The sequence below is a fragment of the Oxyura jamaicensis genome, chromosome 1 (genome assembly GCF_011077185.1).
Source record: "Oxyura jamaicensis isolate SHBP4307 breed ruddy duck chromosome 1, BPBGC_Ojam_1.0, whole genome shotgun sequence".
NCBI classification, from domain to species: Eukaryota; Metazoa; Chordata; class Aves; order Anseriformes; family Anatidae; genus Oxyura; species Oxyura jamaicensis.
In genome coordinates, this window is record NC_048893.1 from 164166623 (window position 1) to 164188119 (window position 21497).

Consider the following 21497-nt stretch of genomic DNA (forward strand, 5'->3'; position numbering starts at 1 on the left):
GAAGGTTGAAGGATCTTACTAAGTTACATGCTGTTAGTAAAGTTTATCAAAAATAAGACTTTTAAAGCCAATGAAGAGTACCTTTACAGTATGGCATCTGTATATCTATTAAGATGTCTTTGATACAGAGAGGTTATCTTGCTAACAGTAGGGATAGGAGAGTTATCATAAAGACTGAAAGCTAATGTCTATCTGAAAACAATGTCTGTTTTATATGCAAATGCTGATGTGCCACTTGGTTCATATCACAGGAAGCAGAATTGAATTAGAAAAATGTCATGCTGTATTTTGCTGCCTACATGCATTAATAATGTATTGCTCCTGCTAATTTTTAATTATTGTGAAAGTAAGAGTTTTTAGAAGTACACTAGCCTTGACAATCTGAAATTTTTAATACATAAATCAATGCAAATGACACGTTTCTAACTTTTTTGCAGACTTGTCCTCAGTTCTGTCTCTGACTACTTTGCTGCCATGTTCACAAGTGATGTTTGTGAAGCCAAGCAAGAAGAGATCAAAATGGAAGGCGTAGACCCCAGTGCATTGTGGGATCTTGTTCAGTTTGCATATACAGGTATTGCAATGCATACATTATACTTTGTACAGTCAAAGATGTTGACAGTTTCATTTGCTGCATGCCAATAAATAGGTAGATATTTTTAATAACCTCGGTCCTTCAGAACACTCATTTACCATTTCTAGAGCTAAATTCTAATTATCTTTTATCTCCAAACTGTTAAATATCTTAGGCTTAGTAAGCACAACAGAACAATCTAGGAAATTATGTATATTTCTTGGTCTTGAAATACTTAAAAAAGAGTACCTCATTATATGCGTGATTTGGATTGCATGACATCAGTGATGTTGTATTTTTGAAGAACAGCACTAGATTGCTGTCTTAATCAAGGCTCAGTTTAAAAAATTACATAGGTCTTTTAAAAAATGTTTTGTTATGAGCTGGGTGTTGTCACTTTCATTTGCTGTTATAAACTGGTACTTGGTTGTATAATGTTAGTTTCTGAATAACTCATAATTCAGAGTTAATAACTCAGAACTTCCCCCTGAATAGTTTTTACATTTTAATGCATAATAAATTTGTTTTTATTCTTCCAAAACAAGCTCTTATACACAGTGTATCTGAAATGCATTAACAGGAAATAATACTAAGGTCACAAAATAAAGTAATTAAAAGATAGGAAATACCAACAATAATATTTGTAGTCTGAATTTGTCTCCCCTTGCATATGAAGCATGCAAGTATAAAACACAAGCTGTTTTTCTGTTTCTTAGAAGACATCCTTATATTGTTTAAATTAACAATATTTTAATTTTGATACTGAAATTTGATTTTAACTTCAATTTTAAACGGATGGCTCATAACATACAGTTTTAATCATTTCTAAATACATGAATATTAATTTAATCTTAAAATGCTCTTTGCTTTGATATATTTAATCAGGATATGTGCTGTTTATTTTATGACATAATAAATGTCCTTTACCCTCCTAATAGGAAACAGGAACTATAAATAAATATAATTTAAGTTAAAAAATGTTCCTTTTGAGATCCATGTTTTGGAAACTGAGGTTCTAGGAATGTCAGAAGGTCTTCATTTATATAGTACTCTACATTTTCATAGGAAAGTGTATTTTGTTTGTTTGTGGATTTGCTGTTCAGACTGTTCCACAATCTGGATGTCAGCCAGACCATCTCAAGCTAGGGACCAATGAAATGAAGAACGTGGAAGTAGTCATCAGGCATGAGATGGATACAATCATTATTACTCGGTATGAATGTAAAATTAATAGTACAGGAATACCACTGCAAAATGTAGAATACTTCAGATCAGAATAGCAAAAGACATTATAGGTAACAATAAATTATTCTGTATAATAATTCTGTATAACTATCTAAGCATTACAGGTAGAGGAAGGTGAAGGACAGTGTTGTTCCACCAGGAGCAAAACTCTGGAAATACAGTAGTACTGCGTGAAGATGTTGTGCTTCAGCTTACACTAAAAGATCACACACAAACACGCAGTGCAGTTCATATTGACAATAAAAGATAACATCCAGGTATGGATTAAGAAAAGATTACATTAAGAAAGGAAAAAGAAGAAAGCAAAAAAACTATTTAATCACTTTAAATATTAGTGATGCTATTTCAGCACTGGATGTGAAAAAATGGATGTGAAGAGAACTCTATAGGAGAGAAAAAAATGGATGTGAAGAGAACTCTATAGGAAGTTTAGCTCCAGTGTTTTCTAATTTTCCTCATGTGCATGCATATTTGCATCCAAAATGTTCTTTCATTTAAAATGTGACATAAAGCACAAACTACCTTAAAAATGACATTATGTGCCATTGTAATGTCACCTTGAAGAATGAGAAACTTAGGATGATCACCAAGATCTTTATTTTCTTCTTTTCTATTTTTTTCTTATTTGCTAATTTGCAGTGGTAATGCACCATTATCCTTTAAGTTCTAACCCATTATGGAGACAAAATAAGACTTCAAAAATATCTTCTAAAGTGTACAATTTAAAAGGAAATTTCACAAATAATTGCTGACCAAAAGGAGCGATAAAATTAATTATGCATGCTATAAGAGAATATATTTTGTATGCCATAGACCTTTCAGGTTTTGATTACTCCGTCTTGCATTTCTGTTCAGTCAAATTCTTTGTACTGATTTACTATTTCTTGTCCTAATTTGTTCTCAGCTTGTGCACTTATCTCTTGAAATTCATGTTAGACTATTTCTTTATCTATTCCTTTTCTGTCAGACATCAGACATGTTATCCAGCTCCTTAAATTCCTAGTTACACTTATACCGGTAAATTAGACAATGCTAGGAAAGATTTACAGTCCTTGGAACGTAATTATCTATCTGTATTGATCCCAACTCAGTTTTAGCAAAATCCAACTAGCATTCTTTCTAATGAACCTTAAGCATAGCCTGGAAACACAGGCTTGTCATGGATGTGGACATCCTGTGTGGAGCGTGAGAACATTTAACAGTGCTACAGACAACTCAGTGATAACTCATAGCTGATTAGATCATGACACCAAACATGTTCAAGTTGAAATAAACTCAGTCTTTGCTCCTTGGCTAATCATTCTGTTTTCCAATGTCTTTTGCCTGATCAAAACCTGTCCCCTTAAACCTTAATTGTTTTTTCCCCTTGCCTTTCCACTATCTCCTGTGATTTACCGAGATTCCTAAGTTCTTATTTCTTTTCTTCCCTTCCGTGTCTTTATTTATCTCCAGTCTAGTCCGTGCCATTTTTTCCTTCAAGTAGCCACTATTCTAATATCCAGCAGTGTAGCAGCTAACAGAAATTCCTGTTCAGCCTTTTCATCTGTAACCTGGAGCATACATAGTCCAGACAGAATGTCTAGAGAATTAAGCTGCCAGATTCTAATTACCTACTGCACAATGTGTGAAATTCTTTTTTAACTACTCATAGTTTTTGCACGTTTAACTCTTTATTTTTATACCCCAGGAAAAGCAAACCATTTTGACATGTAGGCAATTTTTCATTTTTCCCTGTATTTCCTTTTTCCTGTAAGTACCGTCTTCCCTCAAAGAATAAGTGGATAAGTAGATAGATAGATAAACAGATAGATGGATAGACAGAAGTTACTGTGTTAGCAGATCTTCTAGAGCAATTTCAGTATGAACAGAATACTTTATTCAGACAAATCATAGAGTTCTGATCTCTTGTATCTCAGAGATGCAAACCATTTAAGGTGAAATTTAAATAAACATAGAAACATCTAGGTTGGAAAAGACCTTCAAGATCATGAAGTCCAACAATCAGCATGAGACTTACTGAATTCCATCACTAAACCAAGTCATTTAGTGCCATGATCATGTCTCTTAAATACCTGCAGGGATATGCACTATTAAATGGAACAGAAGTCTGATTTAAAGACTTCAGAGGAACAGATAAACTTAACAAAATGGTAAAAGATAAGTAATGTTGTCTGCTATTACTTACTTCAGTACTCTCCTATGTGGCTTGTTTCTTGAAATTTGATATTTTGTGGGCTAATGAGTAAACATGGAATGGAGTAGAACATTTGAACATTTAGCTCTTTGGAACAGAATAAGAAAGCTTATTAACAGTTTGTTAGATTTTGACCTTTCAACTAGTCTCACACCTATGTATATTATAATTATTTCTATTGGATGTATGTGTAAAGTCTCTCTTTTTGTATAGAAAATATTAATCATGTATATTATTTTAATTTCTACAGTTTGTCCAAGGAACTAGACTTAAGTATCTTAAAACATTTAATTTCAAGTATAGTTGCTTCTGTTTGAGAGAAGTTTTTGTCTGGGGAGAACTGAACATTAAAATACAGTTAACAAGGTTTTTTTTTTCCAAAACTTGGAAGCTAAAAGTATTACATTGCAAATATTTTTAGATGTAATTTTAAAAAGGGAAGCATTTTTACATTATATTAAGTAACAGATATTACTGGCAAGTCTCAGAGGTAATGAATTTATGATCTGACCCAAAACAGAGGCTCTTCTGCACACAATTACAGAATACATTTAGAAAGGGAGAAGAAAAAGAATATTTAGTAAGATTTTTTTTTTTAAAGTAGACAATAGAATGTTTTTGTTCAAATAGACTGAAGTTTGGCGATAACTGAAGTTATCTATTTCAGTACTTTTGAAAAATCAGCATTGAGCAGAAATCCTGTCCAGTAGATTGTGTCCTTTCAGAAACAGAGATGTTTCTGGAAGCACAGGTTAGAGCCATTATATTTAACAGTAGTACTTTACCCAGGAGTTTCAGAACGTGGGATGTTAAATCTGCTTCTTTTGATCAGCAATGAAAAACACCAGGAAACCTTGAAAAAATTTTCATGATTATATGTCTCAAAGTTTTCAAATTCAAAACCAAAATAGTTTTGCTAAAACTGTCAAAGAAAACAAACAGATAATATTTATTTAAAAAACAAGGCTATTTTCCTATATTTATTCAAAACTTATATTGGAATTTAATTATATCTATGATTAAGCAGAACTGTGATCTAGTACAGAAATTCTTTACACCTCTATATTAAAGATAACATTTTGCTAAGATAACATTAGCTTCAATGAGCATTTCTATCACTCTTGGTTGCTTATGTATTAGATTTAAATATTTTTAATCAACTGTATTTCAGTTTTTTTTTTTTGTTTTTTTTTTTAAGGAAAATTGTTCAGTCTTCATTCGTCTTACAATATATAGTGACAAAATACTTTTTTTATTTGGTTCCATGTTTAATCACCCCCAAAAGTTTTTTTTACAGTGGGTCCTAAACAACTTCACTTTTACATTATTTAGAAAGTATATGGTATGCATTCATAAAATTATATATATAGTCCAAATACATATACATAGATTAAAAAAAAAGAAAAAAAAAAAAAACCATACCCCACACCTTCTCTGCTAGCCTACAAAATACAGGACACATTAATTTTCAGAATGTCTCTTTTTTATGATGAAATTGTATGCCTTTAATTATCAAGAATAATTTCTTGCATATATATAAAAAAGAGTATATGGAGTATATACTCTCTTTGCCAATTGTGTGAAGTCAGGATGATACCTAATTTAGAGAGGAAAGTGAGTATTTTAAACAACTTGAGGTAGAGCTTGCCATTTATGAGGAACTGGCATATTACATAAATCTAGTGTTTCAATTGCAATCATGTATGAGTAAAGCTTGACAAATGCTTAAGTTAGATACCGTGTTCATTTTATTTTGTTTGCTTTGCTTACGGTAGTGTTGTTTTGTCTTTTAAAATAGGCACTACTCTTTTTATCTTCTTAAACAGATACTATTCTGTTAAAGAAAGGAATGGAGGAGCCTATAATGTTATAAAGTTCTATATACAACTTTATATTGTCCTCTCTCTACCTATAGGTAGAAGACCTGTTCTGATACACTTAATGCTGGACTGCCTTACCTCGTGTATAAGCAAATAGATTTCTAAACAATTTGAAAGGTAGAATTACATTGTGGCTGGCACAGTATGGTGTCCTATACAGCCCTGAAAAGAACTGTTCTTAAATAAAGAATATCTAAGACTACATCTAAGAGTAGTTAACAGGAAAACAAGAAAATCTGACTGCCAAAAATATTGATAGTAAAGGGTGTTAAAGTTTCTATGGAGAAGCAACATTATGAAGTCTGAAATTAACATTATTATTTTTTTTTTTTTCCCAAAGGATATGTTTGAGAATATAACTCAAACATAAAGATTATGTTTGATCACTCATAACTTGAATAAAATGTCCCTGTACGTTGCTAGGTCCAATTGAAAGACCAAAGTATGTTTACTGTGTGATATAACAGAACTACAACTTAGGAGGAAAAAAAGCTTCCTCATTTTGATATCAGTTAAATGCATCATGTGAGGCAGCTCAGAACCTCTGAAGCCACACTTATGTACAATAGCTATACAAGAAGTATGTTTTATTTTTCAAGCAGCAAGATGACTGACAGAAGAAAACCTAGGACTGAGATCCTAGTGTCCTGACGTACACGGATATGTGTTCTTTGATATTTTTAGTTTTCAGGAGGAGCAGTAATAGAAGAATATTTCTTTGGCTCACTTTCTTAGGCAAAGATTCTTTCTTGATCTTAAAACTTTTTTTTATTATTATTATTATTTTCAATTATGCTTAAATATTTTAAATAGAACGGAAACTAGAGAGTGAGCTTCTGGTGTTTTTGAACTTTCAGAGCCTTTCTTTGAACTTAGTATAGAGGTATGAAGTTGTTATAGATCTCCTCACACTGCATCAGTTTATCTAATTACTATGCATTCCCAACAGTGGTCAGAAAAATAGACTTGTGCTTTCATACAGTTAATGAAACTGATAAAGCAGAAATCATTTAACTAAAAATAAAATAAATTTATTTATGAGTTTCTGAATAAAAATAGAGTATGGATCATATATATAAGAGGATCAAGCTCTGTTTGATCCTAGCTTTTAGTTAAATTTTATTTTGGAGGTTTTTTAATTCAAGGCCTTTCAAATGACTTCTCTGGCAGCACTACATCTAGTAACACATACAGAGCAGACAGCAGGGATATAGCAAGAAACTACCTTTAAGCCTCACGTGCCCTCAGAAAATAAGACAAATAAAATATCCCAGGAAGGCTGAGTTTTTTTGATCAATGAAACTCAGTTGCCTATATGAATAAAAGGTATAAATGATACTTAGCATAGTTTTGACACATACAAATTTATGGTCTTCCAAGCTGTTCTCCTTCATATGGTCCAGAGGTTATCACAGCCACAGTTGATCATTCTTCAATATGCAGTTACTACCATGGTTTGGAGGATGACTGAATTCAGTGTAAAAAACAGGCCATTTTATTCCAGTTTGCCTGAGTTCTAAAATCCCAGGCAAGCTTAATATGGTACAATATAAGGCTACATATATGTATTATTGAAAGCATCTGGTCAAAGAATGAATCCCTGTTTCTTGGGTGATGGTAACTTGCTTACAGTGTTTCAGGCTGCTCCCCTCTAGGAGGTAGCACAATGAGATTTAGAGTTAACTCTGATACTGTGCATATCCCAAAGGTCTTTGCCTGTCTCTATGACACATTGAATAGGACTCGTTTCTTCAGTGATAACTTATTAACTATGCTACACTGGATTGCTTTTTCCTGTAACTTGATGAACTTAATGATTGAATCTGATCATACAGTGAGTCTTGTTTATTGCCATTCACTTCATTCCCTTCAGATAGGAGATCATTTGTTCCATAGGACATCATTTGTTCCAGGAACTCTGGGACGAGTATTTTTATTATTATTATTATAATTATTATTTTATTATTTGTTTGTTTATCTTGTTTTGTTTTATTTCCCCATTCCCTTTGGTTTTCTTTTGTTTTCAATGCATGCAGCACAATGAGCAGTAACTATAGTCTGGAAGTAAACCTAAGTACTGAAGTCCATTTTCTAAAAAGAATTGAGAGAAACTAAGTCCTTATATCCTTATATGAGCTTTTGGAGATCATTCTTGTCATATCCTACCCTATTTCTTGCACAAGTGCTGTTGAAAATTTATTTAATTAGTCTTATTTATTTGTATTTTCAAGGTACTCTTTATCTTGTGGTATTTTCTTTGTTTTTATAATATGTAGACTGTATTAGTAAGTTTTAAATTTCCAAATATAATGACTTCCTAATGGGTGAGCTACTGGTGAAGTAATCAATATTTTGATTATGTACACCGGTACAAACTAGTACTTTTTAGCAAGTAATCTCAACAATGAAATTAGTAATTTTAACTTTTTTTTTTTTTTTTTCTATAGTCAATGAAAAAAACATCTCCAGCTGTGTTTCAGAGCAGTATTGTTCTTCATTGTTTATAAAATAGTAGTTATAGTAGTTCTTCATTGTTTATAAAATATTTTTGGAAGATCCAGTTAAAATGATTTAGTATTTAAACTCTTATTTTTATGTATATTTTACAGCTATATGTGACTGAATTGAAATTTCTAAGATGAGCTAAGGCACATGAACAGCAGTTTTTTCATGAGGCAAGAGTTCAATATTGATCTCTAAAAAACTGGTATTTATAAACCAGTGAGCAAGTTTTCTTTAAAAATATTGCTTTGACAATTCAGTTGTGCAACAGATTTTTTTTTGTTTTGTTTTGTTTTGTTTTTCTCAGACTAAGAGAGGAAAAAGTACCACATCATGGTATGTTTTGACTAATATGCATCTCTGGTCTTTAGTGAGACATTTGCAAGATTTCCACTTAGTGGGGAATTTTAATTTGTTAATAGGATTTGCTTATCATTCTACAATGTTGTAATTTTCTACACCTTTGAAATGCAGGCCAAATTTGGCAATACATTACAATGACCATGTGATAGTACAGTTTAGTCAGTTTACTGAAACAAAGATGCAGCAATATTATGATGAAAATAATAGTACAGTTTGTTAAAAGATAGATGCTGTTTTATTTATCGTAATTCTCAAATTCCTGTGACAGAAGCATTATCTTTTTTTTCTTCTTTTGCAAATGACATATTTTTCCAGCTGCAGAAAAAATTATGAAAGTAGTTTTCTTACACATACGAATTCTTAAATTCTCTTGAGAGGGGAGTGGCGCGGCAGTTAGCGCGGCAGTTCGTGCAGGCAGGGCGAGCAGGAAGGGCGGAGAGCAATCGCCTGCCCACACGAACACCTCCTAACGACAGTCGTTAGCTAGGCGATAATGGTCTCCACCAGGCACGGTGGGCTCTCCGGGAGGTCGGTACACACCCAGACCGACTGCCCGTTAAAGAATGCAGCGGTTCAGGTCACCGGATGCAGGGAGTGTCAGAGCCTGCTGCTGCCATCGGCGGGAGGCAGAGACGCTGCGTGCGTGAGGTGCGAGCAGGTGGATGACCTGATCCGCATGGTGGCGGAGCTCAAGGAGGAGGTGGAGAGGTTGAGGGATATCAGGGAGTGCGAGCGGGAGATAGACTTGTGGAGTAACTCCCTGCAGGGCCTCAAGGAGAGGTACCGGGCTGAGACACCCCAAATGGGGGTGGAGCCCCTGCCTTGTCGCCGTCGGGCAGAGGGAGGGGATCTGGGAGTTGAGGAGGAATGGAGACAGGTCCCTGCTCGACGTGGCAGGCGATGCCCTCCCCTTCCGGCCCCACCTTCCCAGGTGCCCTTACACAACAGGTTTGAGGCCCTGGAGACTGAGAGATCAACAGCAACTGAGGAAGAGGTAGAAAGTGTTCCCAGGAGGATGCCTAGGGCGAGGAGGTCGACTCCACGCCTCAGGACTGCCTCCATCAAGAAAGAAAGAAGGGTGATTGTTGTGGGAGACTCTATCCTTAGGGGAACAGAGGGCCCTATTTGTCGGCCTGACCCTACCCGTAGGGAAGTCTGCTGCCTCCCTGGGGCCAGGGTCAGGGACGTTGCCAGGAAGCTTCCCAACCTGGTACGCCCCTCTGATTATTATCCTCTTCTGATAGTCCAGGCGGGCAGTGACGACATTGAAGACAGAAGCCTGAAGGCAATCAAAAGAGACTTTAGGGGGCTGGGACGGTTAGTGGACGGAGCGGGAGTGCAGGTAGTGCTTTCGTCCATCCCTACGGTGACAGGGAGGGGTACGGAGAGGACCAGGAAAGCCCACCTGTTAAACACGTGGCTCCGGGGCTCGTGCCAACGCAGAGAACTTGGGTTTTTCGACCATGGGGCAGTTTATTCAGCACCTGGTCTGATGGCCGTAGACGGGTCCCTATCCTTTAGGGGAAAAAGGATCCTTGGCCAGGAGCTGGCGGGGCTCATTGATAGGGCTTTAAACTAGGTAAGAAGGGGGATGGGGGTGAAGCAAGGATTGTTGGAGCTGTGCCAGGGGGAACAATAGCAAGGCCGGGGAATAAGGTAATGGCCCAGCTGAAGTGCATCTACACCAATGCACGCAGCATGGGTAACAAACAGGAGGAGCTGGAAGCCATCGTGCAGCGGGCAGGCTACGACTTGGTTGCCATCACGGAAACGTGGTGGGACCAGTCTCATGACTGGAGTGCTGCGATGCCTGGCTATAGGCTCTTCAGAAGGGACAGACAGCACAGAAGGGGTGGCGGTGTGGCTCTCTATATTAGAGAGTCTTTCGATGTTGTAAAACTCGAGGCTAGGAATGACAAGATCGAGTCCCTTTGGGTTAGGATCGGCAGGGACAGCAAGGCTAGTGTCCTGGTCGGGGTCTGCTATAGACCGCCGAACCAGGATGAGGAGACGGATGAGGAGTTCTACAGGCAGCTGACAGAAGTTGCGAAATCTTCAGCGCTTGTACTCGTGGGGGACTTCAACTTCCCTGACATATCCTGGAAGCACAACACAGCCCAGAGAAAGCAGTCTAGGAGGTTTCTGGAGAAAGTGGAAGATAGCTTCCTGACGCAGCTGATTAGTGAGCCTACCAGGGGTGGTGCCCCACTAGACCTTCTCTTCACAAACAGAGAAGGACTGGTGGAGGATGTGATTGTCGGGAGCTGTCTTGGGCAGAGTGACCACGAAATGGTGGAGTTCACTATTCTTGGTGAGGCCAGGAAGGGAACCAGTAAAACCACTGTACTGGACTTTCGGAGAGCTGACTTTGGGCTGCTCAGGACACTGGTTGGTAGAGTCCCTTGGGAGGCGGTTCTGAAGGGCAGAGGGGTCCAGGAAGGCTGGGCGCTCTTCAAGAGGCAAATCCTAATGGCGCAGGAGCGGTCTGTTCCCATGTGCCCAAAGATGAGCCAGCGGGGAAGAAGACCAGCCTGGCTGAACAGAGAACTGTGGCTTGAGCTTAGGAGAAAAAAGAGGGTTTATAATCTTTGGAAAAGTGGGCAGGCCACTAGGGAGGACTATTAGGATGTAGCGAGGCTGTGCAGGGACAAAATTAGGAAGGCCAAAGCTCATCTGGAGCTCAATCTGGCTACTGCCGTTAAAGATAACAAAAAACGCTTTTATAAATACATCAACACAAAAAGGAGGACAAAGGAGAATCTCCATCCTTTACTGGATGCAGGGGGAAACTTAGTTACAAGAGATGAGGAAAAGGCGGAGGTGCTCAATGCCTTCTTTGCCTCAGTCTTTAGCGGCAATACCGGTTGTTCTCTGGATTCCCAGTACCCTGAGCTGGTGGAAGGGGATGGGGAGCAGGATGTGGCCCTCACCATCCACGAAGAACTGGTTGGTGACCTGCTACGGCACTTGGATGTGCACAAGTCGATGGGGCCGGATGGGATCCACCCAAGGGTACTGAGAGAACTGGCAGAGGAGCTGGCCAAGCCGCTTACCATCATTTATCAGCAGTCCTGGCTATCGGGGGAGGTCCCAGCTGACTGGCGGCTAGCGAATGTGATGCCCATCTACAAGAAGGGCCGGAGGGCTGACCCGGGGAACTACAGGCCTGTCAGTTTGACCTCAGTACCAGGGAAGCTCATGGAGCAGATCCTCTTGGGAGTCATCATGCGGCACTTGAAGGGCAAGCAGGCGATCAGACCCAGTCAGCATGGGTTTATGGAAGGCAGGTCCTGCTTGACGAACCTGATCTCCTTCTATGACATAGTGTCGCGCTGGGTGGACGAGGGAAAGGCTGTGGATGTGGTCTACCTTGACTTCAGCAAGGCTTTTGACACCGTCTCCCACAGCATTCTCCTCAAGAAACTGGCTGCTCTTGGCTTGGACTGGCGCACGCTTCGTTGGGTTAGAAACTGGCTGGATAGCTGGGCCCAGAGAGTTGTGGTAAATGGAGTCAAATCCAGTTGGAGGCCGGTCACTAGTGGCGTCCCCCAGGGCTCGGTGCTGGGGCCGGTCCTCTTTAACATCTTCATCAATGATCTGGATGAGGGCATTGAGTGCACCCTCAGTAAGTTTGCAGATGACACCAAGTTAGGTGCGTGTGTCGATCTGCTCGAGGGTAGGAAGGCTCTGCAGGAGGATCTGGATAGGCTGCACCGATGGGCTGAGGTCAACTGCATGAAGTTTAACAAGGCCAAGTGCCGGGTCCTGCACCTGGGGCGTAATAACCCCAAGCAGAGCTACAGGCTGGGAGATGAGTGGTTGGAGAGCTGCCAGGCGGAGAAGGACCTGGGAGTGATAGTGGACAGTCGGCTGAATATGAGCCAGCAGTGTGCTCAGGTGGCCAAGAAGGCCAACGGCATCCTGGCTTGTATCAGAAGTAGTGTGACCAGCAGGGCTAGGGAGGTGATCGTCCCCCTGTACTCGGCTCTGGTGAGGCCGCACCTTGAGTACTGTGTTCAGTTTTGGGCCCCTCGCTACAAGAAGGACATCGAGGTGCTTGAGCGGGTCCAAAGAAGGGCGACGAAGCTGGTGAGGGGCCTGGAGAACAAGTCCTACGAGGAGCGGTTGAAGGAGCTAGGCTTATTCAGCCTGGAGAAGAGGAGGCTCAGGGGCGACCTTATCGCTCTCTACAGATACCTTAAAGGAGGCTGTAGAGAGGTGGGGGTTGGCCTGTTCTCCCACGTGCCTGGTGACAGGATGAGGGGGAATGGGCTAAAGTTGTGCCAGGGGAGTTTTAGGTTAGATGTTAGGAAGAGCTTCTTTACTGAAAGGGTTGTGAGGCATTGGAACAGGCTGCCCAGGGAGGTGGTGGAGTCACCATCCCTGGAAGTCTTCAAAAGACGTTTAGATGTAGAGGTTAGGGATATGGTTTAGTGGGGACTGTCAGTGTTAGGTTAGAGGTTGGACTCGATGATCTTGAGGTCTCTTCCAACCTAGAAATTCTGTGATTCTGTGATTCTGTGATAAAGTTCTTACAAAAATTGTTATTTGAAATTACAGGTTCCCATAATCTAGAAGCCATGGTTGGTAGTGAGGAAGCTAAAAAACTATTATCATAACTGACAATGTATGTGAGTTAGATAGTCCAAAGTGACATATCTGAATTAAGTGAATACTTCTTTGTTTTAGACATTATTTTTTTTTTCTGAGATAATTTCATAAAACCTAAAATTAAATAAACCGAAACATAAAGACGCCAGTGTGAGTCTTTATGTTTGAGGAGTTAAAATAACTTGAGTTTTTCAGGAGATGAATTTCATCCACAGGGACTAAAAAGGAGATGCAATATAAACAGAAAAAGATTTAAATTGTTCAGGACAGGAAGATGTTTCTGTTAGAAAACAATGATTTTCTACTGGGAAAAATATTTTCATAGTTAAGTCATGTGTTTTAACTTGTCTTTTATTTATTGTGGCAGATATCAAATTGGCCTAATTTCAAGTGATTCATCACCACCGTCAAGTAGAAACATCTTTGAGTTATGCATACTTTTTAGGTTAATTTGTGTTTGGTTTTGGTTTTGGCTGCTAATTTATAGGATGAACAGTCTGATAATACAGAGAACAGTCAGATCCTGTTTGTGGTTAATTGCAAGAAATAGCCACTCCTTGGGAGTGATCCATCACCTTCTAAAGTCAATGACTGAAACAGAGTAGATGTATATCGATATCCTAATATTTCTCTCCGTTGATTATAAAAGGAAATCTAAAATGTTAGCTCAGATGGCTACCTAGCAGATACCTAAGACTTCATAAGATTAAATAAGAAATGTAAAAAAAGTCTGTTTTAGTGGTATGAAGTATAGCACATTTTTCATAAGCTCTTTCTATTTGTCATTGGAATTTGATCCTGTTGAAAAACAAAAAACAAAAAAAAAACAACAGTTTCCTTTCATAACCATTATTCAAACAATTCATCTGCTATTCAAAATTGGAATAAATATTGTCTTCATACCATCTACTGTTTTATTTACAAAATGGAGACCTAATAAACAATAAACAAGCTGCCGTACCAGGACTGAATATAGTCATTTGCTTATGGAAAATAATAAAATATAATTTATTTAAAATATTAAATTATTCATAATAAAGTATAATAAAATTACTAGATTTATAAAAAATAATTAGAAATCTTATAATTAGAAAATAAATAATTAGAAACTCTTCAGAACTGCAATACAACTGATCAAGTCACGGGAAAGGTTAGAAGATAAACACCTGACTAAAAGGAATTAGCTCTAGTCTTTGTTTCTGTTTACTTGACATTTCCCATGACTTCTTTTGTGTACCCTGACTCACAGAGTATCTTATGTTGTTGAAGGGTCTTTGTGTGAATGGATCAATGTGCAGATTAATTACCTACACAAGAGAGAAAAATAGATTACTGTGCACATGAAATAAAGTTATATTGCCATATATTATGTATCTGGGTTGAAATTTCTAGCTCCTGCACAGAGCAAGTGAGCAGCATCTACCAAGTGGTCCCACTGTATTCCTGTTGATACCTAATGATCACTGGCTGTGGGAAGTTGATTCCTGTGACTCACACACTGAACATATTAACATACTGGAAGATGTTCAAAGATGCAGTGATTCCCTATACACAAAATTATTTGGAAAAGTTTAGCCTAGAGGATAGGAGAAAGAGATTTAGCAAATACAATAAAAATATCAGGGAATTTTTATATATTCTCTTTGCTTCAAGTTTGTTAGTGAAATAATAAATCTTATGTATTCATTATAAGGATGCATTCTAAAGATAAGCATTTTAATTTCTGCATAAACAATGCACATAAAACTTGTCACAAATAGAACTGTAATTTAGAGTAGCAATTAAAATCCATTAACATTTTTTGATTGTTTTTTATCCTTTTTTCATACTAATTAATGTAACACAAAATGAGATTTTTAAGCTTTAGTTAATTTGTTTTGTTCATGCTGAAGTAGTTGTGCAAGCTCCTTAGTCCATAAAAGTGTGAGAGGGAGGTAAATTGAGGAAGCAGTAACGTTAAAAGTAACCCCCTCGAATAGCCTATTAAACATTTTTGATTAGATATTTGGATCTACTAACTGTCAATATGAAAATGCCTGAAGAGATCACATTATATATACTAAGACTCTTAAGTGCCTTTTTTTCTGCATTTTTTTGCCCCCCTTTTTTTTTTTTTATTTCCAAACTTAATTGTGCTAAACCACTTAATATGCCAGGGGACTGTTCCTGCATGGAAACTAAATCTGTTTCCTCTAGCATTCTGGCATTCTGCAACATTATCCAGACTAGCTTTGTATGGTCAGAGACTTCTTTGAGATTGTTGTTGAGAAATAAATAGTTTATTAGAAAAGGGGATTTAAAACTCCTTTTGTTTGTTTGTTTGATTGATAGCTGTTTTGCACATTTTTTTCTTTTTCTTTTTTTCCTGCTTTTTAGTACTGAGATGATCAGTTTTAACCTGAAATAAAATATCTTTTTTTATTTTTTTTATTTTTTTAACTTCTATCCACAGTGGAACTATAGTTTATGTAGTGAGTCGGGTGTTGGGGTGTTGGGCCAGTGGTTACTTGCAATCATGAAGCAAATCTGGGACTGTCATTGATAAATATATGGGTCAACAAAGCATCAGCTTCATACTGTGCCTTCTGACCATATTGCGTAAATACTGGGGCAGAAGTGGTATGAACGGTCAGATAACATTAACAGAAACTCACATGGCATTACAAGATGTATAAGAATAAGCAGAGGCAAACTGAAATTATGCTGTGTACTTGATCTGCTGCTCTAATCTTTGCAAAAGGGAGGTATTATAACTAGAAAGGATAACTTCATATTTTCTATCCTGTATTAAAAGCTACAGGTTTACCTGTAATAAAGGAGGAAAAAAAGGTCAAATCTTCAGTATTATTATATTTCTGTTTTGGTTTTGCAGTAAAAAGCAGCTTTTATTTTCTATGGCAATCTGTTGTGAAGTTGAGGATTTTGGAACTGCTCAATGCCATGTGATAGAACTATTAAGACGTATAGATTTCTCTTTATATGACAACAAACACAAAAATTGTATGGGGAAAAGGGGTGGTTTATCTAACAGTTGAACTATAATACTTTGAACAGAAAGATCAATATACACTTGATCCTCTTACAGTGTGAAGAGATTTTTCCAAGCACAGCAAAGTAAAACCAGTGTTAGTTTCTTATGATTTATATTATACTTACACATTTTCATATCATGTTCTATTTTTCCTGTTCTCCAAGCTATTCCTGAGTTGTCTAATTTATTGTCTCTTAAGTTATTAACATAAGAGACCATACAAAGTTTTAATTTAAAAATGGCATGTTTGTGGGACATGATGACAAGAATGATACTTATTAACCAATAAAAGGATGGTTCTTTAAATTTATATTATTTTATTTCACCTTTTATTTATTTAAAAAAAAATATTAGTGTGTCAGGTAGAGATGATACGAAGTGACAAAATTAAATATAATGTAAAAATAAATGGAAGATAAATATTATGCATCCTTATATGCTCTTCTAGCTAATATAAAGTATTTTAGAAGAATTATATGCTTTCAGAGGTATGAAATACATTATTTAGGTAAAATTACCCCCCAAATCATGTTACAAATAAGTACTAAAAGTTTGAAAATTTTAAGTATTGTTTTGAAGATACTTATATTTTTTTAATTATACTTTTTTAGTCAGTTATTGAGTTCTTTTCAAGGAGGTAAGTGGCTGAGAGTTTTAGTCAGTACCATTGAAGATAATGCAAGTTTAATCATCAATTTCAAAATAAATAAATCACAGACTAGTTGATATCTAGATATCTACTTATTATTCTGTTTTTGTTTTTTTTTTAGGCTGCCTGGAGCTGAAAGAGGACACTATTGAAAATCTTCTGGCAGCTGCCTGCCTCCTCCAGCTCCCCCAAGTAGTAGAAGTTTGCTGCCATTTTCTAATGAAGCTTTTGCACCCATCCAACTGTTTGGGAATACGAGCATTTGCTGATGCACAAGGATGCACAGAGCTAATGAAGGTGGCTCACAACTACACAATGGTAAGGCAGTTTTAGAAAGCTTGAACTATGGTCATATGAATCCTCTATGTCTTCTCTAAGTAAAACTATCTTGTTAATTTTGGACGTGGAATCCTTCTGTACTTTATTATTACAAGTGGCTGTTTGGAAACCATAGGAGTGGTAATTCTTCTCAACTTTCTTGAAGTTATGAGAATTCACTTTCTGTAATGCCTTGCTGAGTGAGAACAGTATATGTCTTAATTAAATGCATATTCAAATACAGTTGATAACAGCAAAAGTATAACTCGTTCGAATAGTTTTTTTTTGTTTGTTTTTTGTTTTTTAAATAACCATTTTGCTTTAGGGAAGCTTTGTAATTTTTGTAATTGTCATTGTACTTCAGTGCAATATCAAGATAAGTTTTTTTGTTGTTTGTTTGCTTGTTTTTTTCCCTCAAACATTATCCCACCTTTCATTCATCTCTGAAGTAGATTAAGACATGATGGACAATGAAATGAATGAGAAGAAGTTGAAATATGACAGCTTTTTAATTTTTTTTCAATTGCACCTAACAGAACTGTATGACATTAATCTTAGTAATTAATCAGAATCAATGGAGCAAAAATATGTTACTTATTCAGAAGCTAAATCATATCTGTAGTCACTTAATTCTGCATAGTTTGACAAAATTAAAAACATTTGGCTCATGAAATTAAGCTTACATAAAGAGTAGATTACTTATTATTCCTGAGAAATAATGGTCACTTATGGTCTAGATAGAGATTGTTACTGAAGTAATACAGAAGGTTTCAGTAAATCTTCTTGGCCTGTCCAGCAGTTATATCATTATTTTATTTATTCTTTTGAGTAACTGATACCATATTGTAGTTCATGCGTTTAACTGTGTTTTTCTTACCACTACACCTGAGATAGTTATACCTATCTAACACACTGAGCTTGGTCTGTGGCTGGTTTTAATTTTCTCTGTCTTTAGACATATAAAGCTAGTCTTCTGAGCCAAAGCTAGAGTGTTTGATTTCTTCTGTTCATGGAGAGAATAAGCTGTCAGAGCAGAATTCAACTGAGCTATTTTAGAATGAGATTGTGTTAAAAAGTGAGCAGCTATGGGTCGGTAACCTCTTCAACCTTTTTATCAATATTGTTTTTCAGTAAGAGGTAGTGTATTATTTTTGTGTGTTTGTTTTTCTATTGGAAAGTAAGCAATATAATGAGGAATGGCATTAAAAAAAACGGACGGGGATGACATTAATTTCAAAAATATCTTATGATTCTTTAAAACACCTTATTGAAAGATTTTGAAGGTGAATGAAATTACTTCTTGTAGTATCTTTGAAGACTTGTGACTGAAACAGCTGGTGGATCACAAAGATCTCTGCCTCTATCTAAGATACAAGGTATATTATATAGTAAGGTTTCAGTGCTCAGATCTAAAATCTGAATTATGTGCAATTGGAAAATTGCCAACAAAATATAGCAGATCAGAAAGGAAGTCAATTGTATTTAATATGCAAACTGATGTAATTACAATTAATCTTGCAAGCATGCATGATAGTTACACTTTTATCTTTTCAGGAAGGACAAATAATCACATCTATTCAATTATGATATTAAAAAAAATCTATATGTTATTCAACTTCGGATGTGGTGATAAAGATAATCATAAACGTCTAGCTCATAGGGCATGATATTTTCATGGGAACAGTGTTACTGAATTAAGGTGTGAGGCAGCTCATATCTGTATGATTTACTCTTTTCTGTTAAATGTTATGGATGAGCAATTCAGGATAGGGCTGGGTGCCTTACCTGCTTCTCTTGAGATCTGGTTGAATCTACATAAGAGGAAAGGGATTATTTCTTTCATACTTACATATAACCAAGTAAAACTGCCATAGTACAGGTTAGATATCCTGGGAGAGGTGGGTGGAAGAACAACGAACAAGAGGGTTTGTGACATGAGGAAAGTGTAGGAAAGTGCTGAGCAGAGCAAAGAGCAGATGCATGCTCTCTGAAGTGACAAAAAGCATTATTTTTCCTGCAGGCTCCAAGGAAACAGTACGAACTATAATGAGAACGAACTTAAAATATGGTAAGGGCAAGGTTGTTAAAAAACTCTATTTCTCCTTCTGTCTTATGCAGCCAATTTGACGAGAAACCTTTCTTAAAAAAGGATGATGAAATTCTTGTTTTTAAAAAAGCTCTCATGCTTTAATGAGAACATAAAGACGCTTTCTTTTCAGGATGCTTTCTATAAGAGTTACAAGTGATGTACCTCAAAGCTGTGTGATGACTCCTTATCTTCCGTGGTATCATTGCAAAAGCTCATTTGTTGTGAATAAGAAATAATGGCAGTCCCTTAACTCTGACATACTGTGTGGTAGTTTACCTGTAGAAATTTATTTTCCCCTGAGAACTATATAAAATAAATAGTTTAAGTATGAAGGCAGAATAATGGATTAATAAATGCAGCATTCAAACTTTGGGTCTTTCTGCTTTGTAAGAATATTTTTATCCCCCCTCCCAAAATGTGAACCATGTAAAACAGGTGAAGTGAATTTTCTTTAACCAATAGTCTAAAATACTTATATTTTTCACACAAATAGTGGAAGTGTCAGAAAAATAGACTCTCTGAAATATGAAAAGCACCTGTAGGAAGAAAATTTTTGAAAAAAAAAAATGACAACATTTGAGAGAACTCTAAAGGCATTTGAAAAATGAAATAATATTATGATTTCTTTCTATACTTTTTTCAATCTTTGGAAAAATTGTGGGTTTTTTTGTTTGTTTTTTGTCTAGATGTTCAGCACCAGGGTATTTTAAAAATATGTATGTTCAATTGATATGAATTTATAGCTGTCTTTCTGAGTAGCCGGTTCTATAATGCTAATTTTCAAAAAAAATAATAATAAAAAAGAGTACAAATAACAAGGCTAAGAGGAGTAGAAATGCATGCCCCCAAAGTAGAGAAAAAATGAAGAAAATGACCGAGATTATGTACTTTTTGTCTTGTTCTTTACATTTACAAAAAATATCTACATTAAGCACAAGAAATTCTTTTTGACCCCATCTTATATCTCTTAAATATTACAGCCAATAATTGTTAAATAAAATATATATATACATGTATTGTACTAACCATACTGCTATAGAGAAATGCAGTTAGAATTGACCACAAATATTAGTGCTGTGCCATGAAGTTTTCTGAGATAAAAGTTCATATCTCAATAATTTTACACTGACTGTGAGAGTGGGGAACAAGGCAATGTTTTTCAAGTTGTCTTTCAGAAAACAATTTTTAGACATAATATATGCTGTAGAATGAGCGATGATTTTGAGGTATATTTCAAGTTAAATTTCATCTTAGAATAATCTTGCTTCTTATTTTGACTTTGGTGAAATTAAATATTAACTGTTTCCTAAAATAAGGCATTCACTGTAGCACTTAGTTTCTCATTTAAGGTCCTTGAACCTTAAGATAACTCCCTGTTACTATATCATTCTCATCAAACATTTTACAGCTTTCATCCACCACTTAGTTTTGATTAGAAAGTCATTCTTTATCACGCTTGTGTTTTCAATAGTATTTTAATGAAAATGAATATATTTTCATGAAAATGATCGGCTTCATTTAATCTCTATAAATGCTTTAATCATTTTTCAAAAGAAATTTTCCTTGCCAAATATCAGACTTGATATTTAATAAATTCTAAATTACAGTTTTGTTTTCAACATATATATATACATGTAAACAGCTTGCTTTGTGCTTTCACTTCATGAAGGCAAGATAGAGCCAGAGAAATCTCTTTATATTGAAGAAGAACAAGCTGCTAAAGAGCAGACCACTAGAGTATTCTGTAGATTTCAGGAGATAAATCATTTCTATTGCATGCTTTTTGTCACATTAGATACAAATTTAGATCCCCTCAACAATGAAATATGGGGAATCCATGAATAAAATCTTTTTTCTGCATAGTTAACACAGTATTTTCAGACTTAATTCAAATCTGACAAACATTTTTTTTTTCAAAATGCAAAGAGTCAATGCTGAGATGTAGAAAGCTCTTAATGGAGGTAAAAGTCATTAAGTGTATAGCTATATATTCCTTTTCATGAGTGTAATAGTTCTGTAATATCTCTGATATTTACTGAGA

General features: G+C 36.2%; 1 protein-coding gene across 1 annotated transcript in view; it reads left to right on the plus strand.

Moving 5' to 3' along the window:
* The window catches only part of KLHL1 (kelch like family member 1), a 246902-nt gene that overhangs the window by 90931 nt on the left and 134474 nt on the right, over positions 1 to 21497 (plus strand). Inside the window, exons 3-4 of the mRNA XM_035336401.1 lie at positions 438 to 574; positions 17171 to 17367. Of these exons, the coding sequence (XP_035192292.1) occupies positions 438 to 574; positions 17171 to 17367 (334 nt within the window). The remainder of the gene's footprint in view (positions 1 to 437; positions 575 to 17170; positions 17368 to 21497) is intronic.